This window comes from Mycteria americana, chromosome 11 (assembly GCF_035582795.1).
Source record: "Mycteria americana isolate JAX WOST 10 ecotype Jacksonville Zoo and Gardens chromosome 11, USCA_MyAme_1.0, whole genome shotgun sequence".
Taxonomy (NCBI): domain Eukaryota; kingdom Metazoa; phylum Chordata; class Aves; order Ciconiiformes; family Ciconiidae; genus Mycteria; species Mycteria americana.
In genome coordinates, this window is record NC_134375.1 from 24,060,583 (window position 1) to 24,072,268 (window position 11,686).

Genomic DNA, 11,686 nt, shown 5'->3' on the forward strand with positions numbered 1-11,686 from the left:
CTGCTGCCCAGGTACTGCTTCAGAAGCCTGAGCTACTTTTCTTACAGATGGAGTAAGAAATATTCTGCAGCTTGTTAAAGCCTATGTTTAAATAATAAAGCTGGTTAATTAAAATATTTAAGCTTCCTTTGCCTTAGGCAGTGTTTTCAACCAATAGTTGCAGCACTTCATGTGAAGCAGTTCATTTTTCCTCCTTGCAATTAAAAACCCGTTAAAGGTACCTAGTTCTCTTCAGTTATTTATCTATCTATATCAGAAGAGGTATTTCTTTAGTTTTAAACACTGAGCTCAGAGCTAGGCTACAAAACCACAGCAAAATTTGAAGTAGATTTGTTGACGTAGGGTTTGATGCCACTAACTTCAGGGGGCTAACCTGGTTGAGTCGGGGCTGCTCAGCAGAGGTTTCCACCTGGGAAACGCAGACATCTCCACTGTTTCCAGGGCCTGAACTCGCAGCTCCTCGCCGGAGTCTGCTGCTCCTGGTGCCTTCACGGCAGAGCAAGCCACCTCCGTGAGCTGACCCTCGCCGGGCAGCTCCAAACTGCTTCCTCCCAGAAAGCGGCACATTCGGATGTACTCGAGTGCGGATCCTGGCAGCGATGTGGCTAATTCCCTGGGACAAGGTCTTTGCAATGCCCTTGTCCGGGAGTCTCACATGCTCCTATCTCTATAACTGCAGATGTCTGCAAGTCATTAGCGTGCTCAGTAATGCTCGCTTAGCAGCCACTAATCATCCCGTGTGACAGCACAAAGGACACGGCTGAGCCAGCCCTGTTTCACAGCGGCAGCGAGCTGAATGCAGTTAGTGCTTCTTCACTCTCACATTTTGGGGGAGAACCTGAACCACTGGAAGACTCTCTCAGGCTTTCCTAACTTTTTTGCATGCAAAAAAATGTAACTGGCTACCCGTGAGCCACACCTGCTTCTGCACAGCCCCGGGGAGCCCAGGGGCACGCTGCAGCTCGGGGCCGCGGGCATCTGCAGGCACTCCGCGGCAGCCTGGTGTTGCGGCCCCTCCAGTAGACATCTCGCTTGGCCTTTGGCGACTTGATTGAGCTGGCATTCCTCACTCTCGCTCGCTACTCGGGTTAGGTCAGGGAAGTATTATTAGCATAGGAGCTGCTTTATCAACATACAGCCCACCTCTGCCAGCCGGGGTCTCCTCTGATGGCAGCTGTTCTGGGCTGTGGCAAGTCACCCTCCTCCCTTTGGCCACCCATATTTGACGTAGCTGTTCGGTCGTCCAGCACTCGTGCTGCATCCTCCGTTAAGTGTTAAACTCCGTTCAGCCAGCACGAGATACCACGGGACCACACAACTACGAAGCATTAGGAGAACATTAAGATGGCACCACTATAGAGGGTCCTGTGGTCACAGTTTAAAAGCCCCCGTGTCTTTGTCCTGCCATCCGACAGCCACAGTGCCCGGCCCTGCTGAGCTCGGGCTGGGGCTCTGGAAGTCACAGCCCTTTCAAGAGTCACCACAAGTTCTCCTAGCAGCCACCAGCCTAGTTTTTCTATTTCTTCATAGCTGCATTTTTACCACAAGCCTAAAAGAGCTACCCAAAAGAAATAATCCTCCGAGACAACTAAAGCTGTTTCCATTTGACTTTTAATTAGATCATTGATCTTGTTCAAGCAGTTACATAAGCTATCAGATATTTGCATGCAGCCACACTGCTAATCAACAGCCGGAACAAAGCTGAAACAACACGATTAGCATCCTAAGTCTTCCCACAGCCGGTATGTTAAGTCTGTTCAGACACCAACTCTTTCCCCACAGGGGAATTTGATAACAAGCCATGTCTGAGCAAGTGACAACTGCTCAGAGAGCCACTGCGGCTAGCGTGACACCGGCGAACAGCAGCTCTGCAGGAGCACCCGGGTGCTGGAGCAGGCTCAAAGGTGCCCGGGCTTCGGATTATTTGGGAGACCGACAAGAAGAATTACTCCGAGTCTTGCAGAGAGAAGGAAACCCTACAGAAATGCACCGTCTAGCTATGAAGGTGAAGTAATATTTGATATCTTGCACCATCGAGATGACAGTTGGACATCAACTTCGTTTAGCAAGCCAGCGTTCCCCGGTCTGTAGTGAGGATCGAACGCAGTCAGATTAATCCAAGCTTTGTGTCTCACACCACTAGAGGTACAAGGTGTATTTGTCACACCGCCAGCTCCCAGCCAGGGAGACGCAGAGACAAATGCAGGACCCGCGCAGACCCCCCAGCTCGGGCTCTTCGTCCCTGGGGTCGGAGCCCAGAGGGACCTGCTGCTACCACTCACCTTGTAATAAAGGGAGGATCTGCACGGAGGTGAGGGTCACCTCCAAGACGTACTCGTTAGGGTTTTAGCCTTGAGACCTAAGCTAGCTCTGAGGCCTGGCTTGCCAGTATTTACCTACGGGAAGTCCACTAAAACTGCTGCACGGTTGTTGTAACAAAAGGGAATGTAAAACAGTTAATTATACCAATTAAAGGAAGCACAGATAGCGCATGTTCGTATCTAGCCGAGGGGAACAGCGTTTCCTCTTCTGTGTTTGAATAACCTTCAGATGCACACATCAGGGGTGTTTGCTCAGAGCGCGCGGTGCCTTCTGCTGCAGGGCTCCAGAGGAGCCGTTCAAAGCTCCTTTGCCTAACACAGCTCACCAGTTGCCACCTACGGCTCGTTTTAGGCCCACCAACCACGACAGTGCCCTTTAATATAGGCTCAGAAATACAGACACATACATTGTCTCCTCACAAGAGCAGCCACAGACTAATCAAAAGCAGTAGGCAGCCGCGAGCGCCCAGGGCAGCCCGAGTCGCTGTGGGCTGCGAGCCGTGGAGGAGAGCCGGCCGCCGGCGTCCCGCCGCGGGTCAGCTGGAGCAGCCGCGGGTCCAGATGTGCTCGCAGCACCTCTGCAAGGCACAGGAGGTGGTGTTTCAGGGCAGCTTGTGCGAGCTCAGCCCAGAGCTCCTCTCGCAGGCAGGCAGTTTGGAGTGCCCCAGATTTCAGCACAAAAAGCGGGTGGAAACGCACCAACCGTGGGCTAGCAGGAAGGGCGGCTCCACTGCTTTCGGTTACTGCTCCGCAGCGGAGCGGCGGCACACAGGGCCTGTGGCCGGCGTCGCAAACGCTCGCACCCCACCCAGGCTTGCAGAAGACGGCAAGAGCCTCGCCAACGGCGCGGCGAGAGCAGAGGTTTGCTCGCAGCCTCTGGCTGGGTGCTCAGCACGGCACCCACGCCATGCGAGCACTGCCTGCTAGCAGGCGTCTGGGCGATGCCGGGACGCTCTGCTGCAACAGCCCTTGCCCAATTTTTCCCTCACGGCAGGCAGGCTGGGTGTCAGCGTGGCAGCCCGTCTGTGCCCACCTCACCCTCGCAGGACCCAGCTTTCGGGAGCTGTGCTGCCACGCAGCCTGGCCAGCTCATGCTGGAGTAATTCAATGCTCTGACAAATTAACCCGTCATGATTTATGGCGTGCCCTGAAGCAAGGGAGAAGGAGCCACAGCCCATGATGTCACTGTAGCCCACAGCCGTTTTTGTGCTATTACTGGGTAACACTGGTTACCAGTGTAACAATGCAACCTGCTGCTGCTGTTAGATGAAAACAGCTCGTCCCTTTGCAAGAAAGATCCCAGCCTGCATGTTCAGAGCTCTGCCACCAACTTACCAGCCTGATCAGTAAAACTTGCTATATTTCAGTGACCCAGAGAAAACAACTCCGACATATCAGCTGAATTTATGCTTTAGAGATTGCCTTCAGTATTTATTGGTCCCTTCCCATTAGATCAGCTGTCTGCTTCTGCGAGTTGTAAGGTACAGCAGAGGACCATCACCTATCCGACTCAGAGGAAACATCCTGTTAGCAACCAGACGGTGCACTGTATGTGTGGCCACGCTTCTCAGACCGCTGTTAGAGAGCCATGGCCGCTCTCTTCCAAGGGCAGTATCAGCAGGAGGTCCCAACAACCCCAACCCATCACACCAGGGATTCGGCTGCTCCGTCCTCTGCCCAGCCCCAGGCAGCTCCAGGGCAGTCCGCGGTGTTACTCAGCACACGGGAGGACGTGCAAGGCAACCCCCGCTTCCCCAGGAGCTTGGGCAAAGCTCGTTTGCCTCTTGTTTGAAGTGGCCTAGCTTGTTTTCGCCAACACAAAAAAATCCGGTTTGTTCTTGCAGTGGTTGCGAGTATTACAGTTGCCACGTACTAGCACAGTAGGAACCAGACATTGCATACATCTCGCTACGGACGTTAGACTTCAACTGCTTACAGCAGAATAGCGTTTACACAAGGAATTGCAATCCATTAGCCGAACCCAAAGCCCACCGCAGCAGATCCAGTCCTCACTACGATGTACCAGGTATTATGTAGACACCCCCAAAACTCAAGGTTAGTTGCAGGAGGGACAGAAAGCTGAGGGAGGCTCACAGAGAGGTTGGAGACCACGTCAGAGCCCAGAGAACCATCTGGTTGTGATACAACATACACTCACTGCAAGGCTTTCAAGCACAGGAACTAGGATTTCTCTCCTAATGATGACCTGGAAGAAAGTGTCTTCCCTATTAGAGCACAGAGCACTGCTCCTTCCTCAGGAGGAACACAGACAGGAGCGCGAGCTACAGAAACTTCTGCCTTGTGGGGAAAAAAATCTGCACCAAATCCCCAGAAGAAAGACCTAGGGAAAAAAAAACCTTACTCAGGCTTCATTGCATTAATCCAAGTCAACAGGCAGAGCTCGCTTAGCCCATTGAAGAGATAACCTCAGATCTCGGTTGACTCAACCCTGAACCGAGGTCAAGTTCCCAGGAAGAGCAAGGGTAGCTCTGCTCACCCCACCCAGGCGGCGGTTGCAAGAAGGGTGGGTGAGTATCCACCTCTACCGCACACGCTACTAGAGCGGTCCAGACAGGATACAGGGGCAGCTAGCACAGGTTTCACAAGACACGGTATTTTCATGAAAACTGCTACTCTCATTTCTCCAAACACAACGTGAAGGCACTTATCTGTTCCCCCCCACCGTTAGCACGAACTCAGCCTGCAACAAGCTCAGCCTTGAGAGCAGTGCCCTACAGCGAAGGCCGTAGCAAAGACTGCTCAGATCTCCTTACAAGGATGGGCAGTGCCTTCCCTTAGCCTTTTCTACGTATATTTTGTTTTGGATTCTTCCCGCAACAGTTAACACTCAAGTAGACAGCATTTCCTTCCTCCAGCATAGACACGCTTGGAACACCCAATTCTGTTTTTCTTGCCAAGTCCAAGGAGATTGCAGCAACACATCCTCACCTACTTCCACCTACCCTGCGTGCCCATCACTACCCCACGTGCCCATCACGTGGGGCGCCTGCACGAAGGTGACTCCCCCTCCCCACGGGTGGGTGCTCCGGAACAGGACCCCTGGCACTATCAGAGTACACACACAACAAGCAAGAAAATCTCACAGGAACCTACGAGTTTCTCTACAGAAAGCCTGGCTACCTCGCCAAGAGCCAAAGTCAGGCTTGACGCTTTGCACGCAACAGCCGCTGGGACAGGCTCTTCAGGCACGCCGGTACCAAGCACCAACAGAGCCAAACCCCGGCTCGCTGAGCTTTGCATCTTCATTACTGTAGTGACTTACAGGTCAGGTGCCGTATTCGTGAGCCGGGTACCACGCCAGGCAGTAAAGGAAGACAGGTCCACAGGCAGGTCCCCCCGATGCCGGTGGCAGAGACGTGGCAAGCGTCACAGTACGGCAGAGGTCTGTTCACACCAGCATCACCTGCAACGCGCTGTTTCGCTCTGGTGTGCTTGCTTAGCACGTCTTAGTGGTCTAAACTTGGCAGGCCCTTGTTCAGGTCCCAAACTAGCTGCACAAACTCCATTTCTGAGGGGCAGAGAGAAAACAGAGCTCCTCTGCAGCTTGGGGGATTCGGAGATCGTTCTTTTCCTTCCCATTGCTTGGAGCAGACACCGAACAATACTGGCAATGCAGAAGCGTGGCCACACACAAGGCTAACCACGTTCTTAGATTACAGTTGTAGGCTAGGAAAAGAGTTATCCTGACCCATTTAGATTTAAACATTCCCATGTAAGTCAATACAGGACATGGCATTAGAATATGGAGCAGTTAAGACTTCAGTCCTGCTTGAATAGCTGGCATAGCATTCAGTGCCTTAAATGAAAAAGCTGTTTAGCACATTAGTCTAACTGGTCCCAAGTAATTTTACTGAAGTTTGATCACTTTACAAGTTTCCGCTCATATGTAAAAGAATGCAAGAACAGTCTGTGTAAGCTACCTTAAAGTTTCCTGTAACTTGGAGCAAATGGCTCATGCAAAGCCACTTTTTCTTTAGACCAGCAGTCCAACTATTGGAACAGAAGGTCCTGAGGAGACCAACCACCCTCAGAAACTGAAGCCACCTCCCGTCTCCAGCAGTGAGGCCCACTGCCAGTCTATCAAAAATAATTTTCAAGGGGAAGGATTAAGTGTCACATTTCCAAGAAGCAGAAACCTGCTTCCAAGACACACTGGATATTTTCCAGAAAACAGCCTCCAGGGAAGTCACAGGTAAGTGGCAGACAAAATGCAAGTGTATTTTGACTACCTCCTTATGATGTGTTAATGGCACCTGGAGTGAGACAGAGAGAAACCCTAAGTGTATACAGGCCAACAACACTTTCTCCTTTTTTCAGTTTTCAAGCACCTAGCTCTAGGCATTACAGGACAACACATTTACCAAGTTTTAGAAGAGGCGAGTTTTCCTCGAGAAATTTAAGATTTGCTTTGTCACTCTTCAGTGTATCAACAGCCTAGGGAAGAAAGTTGGTTTTCAACTATTTTCCTAAAATGAGATTCCCATGAGGTACTGAGACTCACGGCTCAAGGTGCTTTCATCTTTAGAGCATGCTGGATGTCTGCGCTACGGGCACAGTGCATGCATCAAGTACTCGGTCATTAACCAAAACCCTACCCGACACACAGGTTAGGCTCAGTCAGAAGGAGACAGCCCTTCCAGAAGTACTCCTGCAGCTGGGACATCCCAAGACCACCAAAGACTCCACGAGACAAGTACCAACAGACCATGAGTATAGCCCCAACTCTCCTCACCCATCTCCCTCCCGGCACAGTTCAACTCCCTCCAGGCACTGCAGCGGGACTCAGGACCACCACAAAGACAAACCTGAAAACCAACTACACAACCGTAGCCGTGGCTGGCACCGGATCCCAGCGCCACGGCAGCAGAGCTGCCACGCAGCCCCGGCTGCCCCTGCCCATCCATTTACTTCCATCGCCACGTGACATCCTGCAGTTGCAAGGCTAGCCAGGTCAGCTCGCTTATCTGGCGAAAGCACAACCCGGCAAAGAGAAACCACACGGTTTTCAGTTCGATCAATCTGACTCTGATCAGCCTGCCGCTGCCAGGTGAGCATCGGCCACGAGGCCGCTGCCAAGAGGCACCCAGCAGCACCGGAGCACACGCCTAGGACCTGCTGGCTGCAAGCTTGGGTGCAACTTGGCCGGTCACAGCCCAAAGCCACCTGCCAGGCTTCAGACACTGAACTCCTCTGTTTCTAAGCTGAATCAGTTGACCCCTGTTGCCTGTTATCAGGGTCTCCAGGGGCAAGCTCAGTGCCAAATTAACTTCAACCCTGCCTTCTCTGCCACTTGCTGTGGCTTTTACCAAGGCACGATGTGGTGCCGGTACAAAGTAATCTGCAGAGTCGATCGGCTCCTTGGCCAAGAGCAAAGCCCTTGTGCTCTGCATTCCTGGCGTCCTACTCCCCAGCGCCTGTCACGCCACATGCCACTCAGCACCCAGGAATCCGCAATTATCTCAGTCTAGCAGACAAAAAAAGCTAGACTTAACACTTGAGTAGCACAGCAGCTACCTCATGTTGAGCAGAAGACTCTGAAGTCACCTGCCCTCACAGCAGCTTTTTCAGAGCTTTCAGTCCCATCTTTGCTGGATGGCACAAAGCACCTACGTGCTTTACGGCCGTTTTTATGATAGACCACTCATGCAGTCAAATCTGCACTGAAGGGAAGGCACTTCATGCCCAGAAGAAAAGCATCCTGAAACTACCAAACAGACCCCGAGCAGACACTAAACAAGGGGTAACAGCAGCAGGAGAGGCTGGACTCCTAACTGTGCATCCAGAAAGGGTCGTGGTCAAACACTATAAATTTAACTGATTTCTCTGTCTATAGGCAGACTTATTTCAAACGGACAAAAATTGAATGCCAAAAGCTTGCTACTGAAAAAGTTTAAAAGTGTGGTTGTAGTATAGCAGCAGTAGCTGAGCCATAATACACGGCTTCCAAAACATTCCTGGAAGTTAAATAATAACTGGAACAGGCACTGCATCCACTTAGCAGAGGTCTGATGGCATTATTAATGCCAGAAATCCAGCAACTGCAGCTGTCAGGTTTTCCCAGCTGATTTGGCTCAGAGCTGGCCCTAAACACCCCAGGCCCTAAAGAGCAACCTGGTCATAAAAGTTCTCCACCTAAAAGCCTTTACTGGTACATAGCTCCAGGCCCCGTAATGGCCCCGTTTTTGTTCAGCAACACAAAAGAAGAGACCAAAAACTAGAAACAAAGAGAAAGCCCCATGTTATTCAGAACCTGCAGGGAGAAACACGATAGGGACAGGTAGCAATCCCAGCCGACACCGTGCCTGCAGGAGAGGTGGCGTGGGCTTCAGCCCCTTCAAGCAAGCGGAGCACCGCAAGGCTTGCTTTGAACGTCTTTTTTGGAAAGCGAGTTCAGGATGTTTTTCCAGGAGCGGCTGGGTTTACCCAGGGCTGCACAGTAGGGCTCCTGTGCTACCACTTGGCTCCAGCTCTGGTGGCACAGCACGGACGGAGCTGTATACCCCTTCATGCAGAGGCTGCGATATGCAGAGGCACGAGCAGCCATGGCCATTCCCTTCTCCCAAAACTTCAACTACAAGTTTTTTCAGGGCTTGGGGTTTTTTTTTTTAATTTGTTTTTTTTTAATAGCCAACACAATGCAAGTAAGCTGCAAAACTTAGACATGTCTTAAATTATTAAGGCCACCCTGCAGCTCAGTCTAATCCTGTAAGGGAGCTGTGCTGCTGCAGCAGCGTTTCTAGAAAGGAAGTCACTGGAAGCCAGGCCTGACCGGACTAACCTTGATCTCCCAAACCCGCAGCCCTCGGGAAATCCCACAGACAAATAGGAAGGCAGCTGGAGCAGCGTTCTTCTCGGGCAAACAATACAACAGGAGGGGAGCGCTGGGCTGGTGTTAGCGTTGTGGACGGTGAGGAGCTATTGCAGTGGCTGAAGCAGAAAGGTGAGCTCCGATGTTAGCAAAAGCAAGCTCAGCCCAGGAGTCAGCAGCTGCAATGCAAACCCCACTGTGTGCGAAGGGAGTGCATCTCTAAGTAAATAATTAGCACCGGCTCCACTCCCAGCTCCAAGTACATCAGCTGTTTTGCCCTAGGAGGATAATCAGCCACTCGGGACCCAACAATCCCCATTTGTCCAAGGCTGCTTTTACACATTAGTAGAGAGGAACAACAGGGTACCCATCTACTCCACCCAGCCACAGGCTTCCAGAGAGGGCCAGGTCTCTCCCAAACTGCAGAAGTTTCTATTTTCTTGCTATCGTAGCTAAAGCCTCTGAAGAGAAACAGCTTTCACCTTGGCCAAGAGTTTTAGACAACTGAGCAGAGCTGCACTCACCCAAATTCAGCTGTGCAATTCAGAGAGGCCAGAATCATCAGGAGGCGGTAATTAGAGTTATCTGGCAAAGAGCTAGAAAAGGCATTCACATTCCTTCCCAGAGATCTCTCAGGCATTCAAATTATTGCTTTACAGACTGCGTTGCGGCCACACCTGAGCTATTCCCAAAACGGTCACCGCATGCATTCCTGAGGGATCATCTGCAATTTGACGTGCATGCCAGCAGCTTTAGTTTCCCGAGCAGACCACCAGTTATCTAGCAACTGCACCCTCCAGTATGGCACAGACAGTCAAACCCAGTGCCAGCCAGGGTGGGCATTAGCTCAAACCACCTATCTCCTGGCGTTAGCAGAGGTCCTTGTACATTTTCTACCCGTGACCTACCACAGCAGAAAGATTAAGGAGAAAGCGCAATCCCGTTCTAAAGCTGCAACTGCGCTTAGGCAAGCGCCCACGCTAATCTGAACACTGGCATCATCTACTGGGCTCTGGCGAGCAAGAAAAGCCTCCTCACTCTCCTACACCACCTAAGGTAGCACCTATCTCCGCACAGCTCACCCACCCCACGAGAGCCAGGCTCCAGCACCCTGCCACAGTCCCGGTACGACACAGGCCAGGGCAAGCATCGTCCCGGCTGCATCTCCTGCTGGGGCTGTTGGAGGGGTCAGCACCCGGGGAAACTGGCTGCACAGGGAGGGAACATGCTCTGGTACTGGGTTTCTTCAGGGAAAGACCTGAAAGCAAAGCCTCGCCTATGAAGCAGCGACTGAGAGAGAAGCTCAGGAGGATGGGAGAGCACTGCCAGCCCCGACAGCCGGGCTGCGGGACACACTGCGCACACAGCTTTAGACCAACACGACGCTGCACCCCCAAAGCTTGCTCTTTAAAGAAAGAAAAAGCAGCAATCCCTCTGCGCCTGACCCCGCAGCCCCGGGAGCCCGGCCGGCAGCACCCCAGCACCCCGAGCCCGTCCACGCTCTGCAAGGCAAAGGTCCGGCGCAGGAAAAAAACCACAATAAAATGAGAAAAAACCAACACCACCACCACCCCCCCCCCCCCCGCTGGGGATGCACTCACCGATGGAGACCAGCTTGATGCTCTCCCGCTCCAGGAACTCCAGGGCCACCGAGACGTTCTCCAGCTGCATCTGGCGGAAGGTGGGCCGCTGGTGGTACTTGCGGTACATGCGCTTCTGGCTGAGCACCTCCAGCAGGGCGATGAGGCGCAGCCCGTCGCTCAGGTCATGCTGCAGGTTGCCGATGCGCTTGTTGACGCAGCGCAGGTGCTCGTTGCACCAGCGGGTGAAGGTGTTCTGCTGGATCCGCTTCCAGGGCGCGTCCTCCGCCAGGTCCTTCTCGGTGGCCGGCATCTCGCCGTCGGGATCGGCCGTTCTGCGCCCGCCCTGGCCCCGCGCCTGCGTGCTCATGGCGCGGCCCCGCTCCGCCTCCGCCTCCTCCTCCCTTCTCCTCCTCCGCCGCGATCCGCTCCGCTCCGCCCGCGCCCCGCCCGGCCGCGCCCGCCCGCCTGCGAGGAGGGAGCGCGGCGCTCAGCGGCGGCCCCGCTCGGTGCTGGCGCTGCTGCTGCTGGTGCCGCTCCCGCCGCCGCCGCCCCCGCTGCCTGGGCCCGCCCGCTCCGCGCTTGCTGCTCCGCTCCCCGGCTCTGCGCGGGCCCCGCGCCGCCGCCCGGCCTTTATCCGCCGGGAGCGGCACGCCCTCGGCTGCATCAGCCTCCCGCGCCCCGCCGTGCGGCCCCGCGGGGGTCGGGCCGGGCCGGGAGCGCGCCCGGCTGTCCCTCCCCGGCGGGCCCCGCGCTGCGCCGACCCTCACCTGGCCGTGGCGCCGGGCGGGGCCGGGGAGCGGCCGCCGCGGCAGCGCTGCGGACGCGGGAGCGCGGCTCACCTGGCAGCGGGGCAGGGCCGCGGCCGCAGCGGCCCGGCGGCAGCGCTAAGCCGCGTCGCGGCGCTGCGTGGGCCGGGGCGCGGCCCCGGCACCTGGGCCCGGGCAGGAGAGCGG

At 54.2% G+C, this 11,686-nt stretch overlaps 1 protein-coding gene across 5 annotated transcripts in view; it reads right to left on the reverse strand.

The window, feature by feature from the left end:
- The window catches only part of FLNB (filamin B), a 74,047-nt gene extending 62,932 nt beyond the window's left edge, over positions 1-11,115 (reverse strand). For all 5 annotated transcript variants that reach the window (XM_075514170.1, XM_075514173.1, XM_075514171.1 and 2 more), the window contains exon 1: positions 10,752-11,115. In XM_075514170.1, the coding sequence (XP_075370285.1) occupies positions 10,752-11,100 (349 nt within the window). In that variant the 5' untranslated portion in view covers positions 11,101-11,115. The remainder of the gene's footprint in view (positions 1-10,751) is intronic.
- Positions 11,116-11,686: the final 571 nt, after the last annotated feature.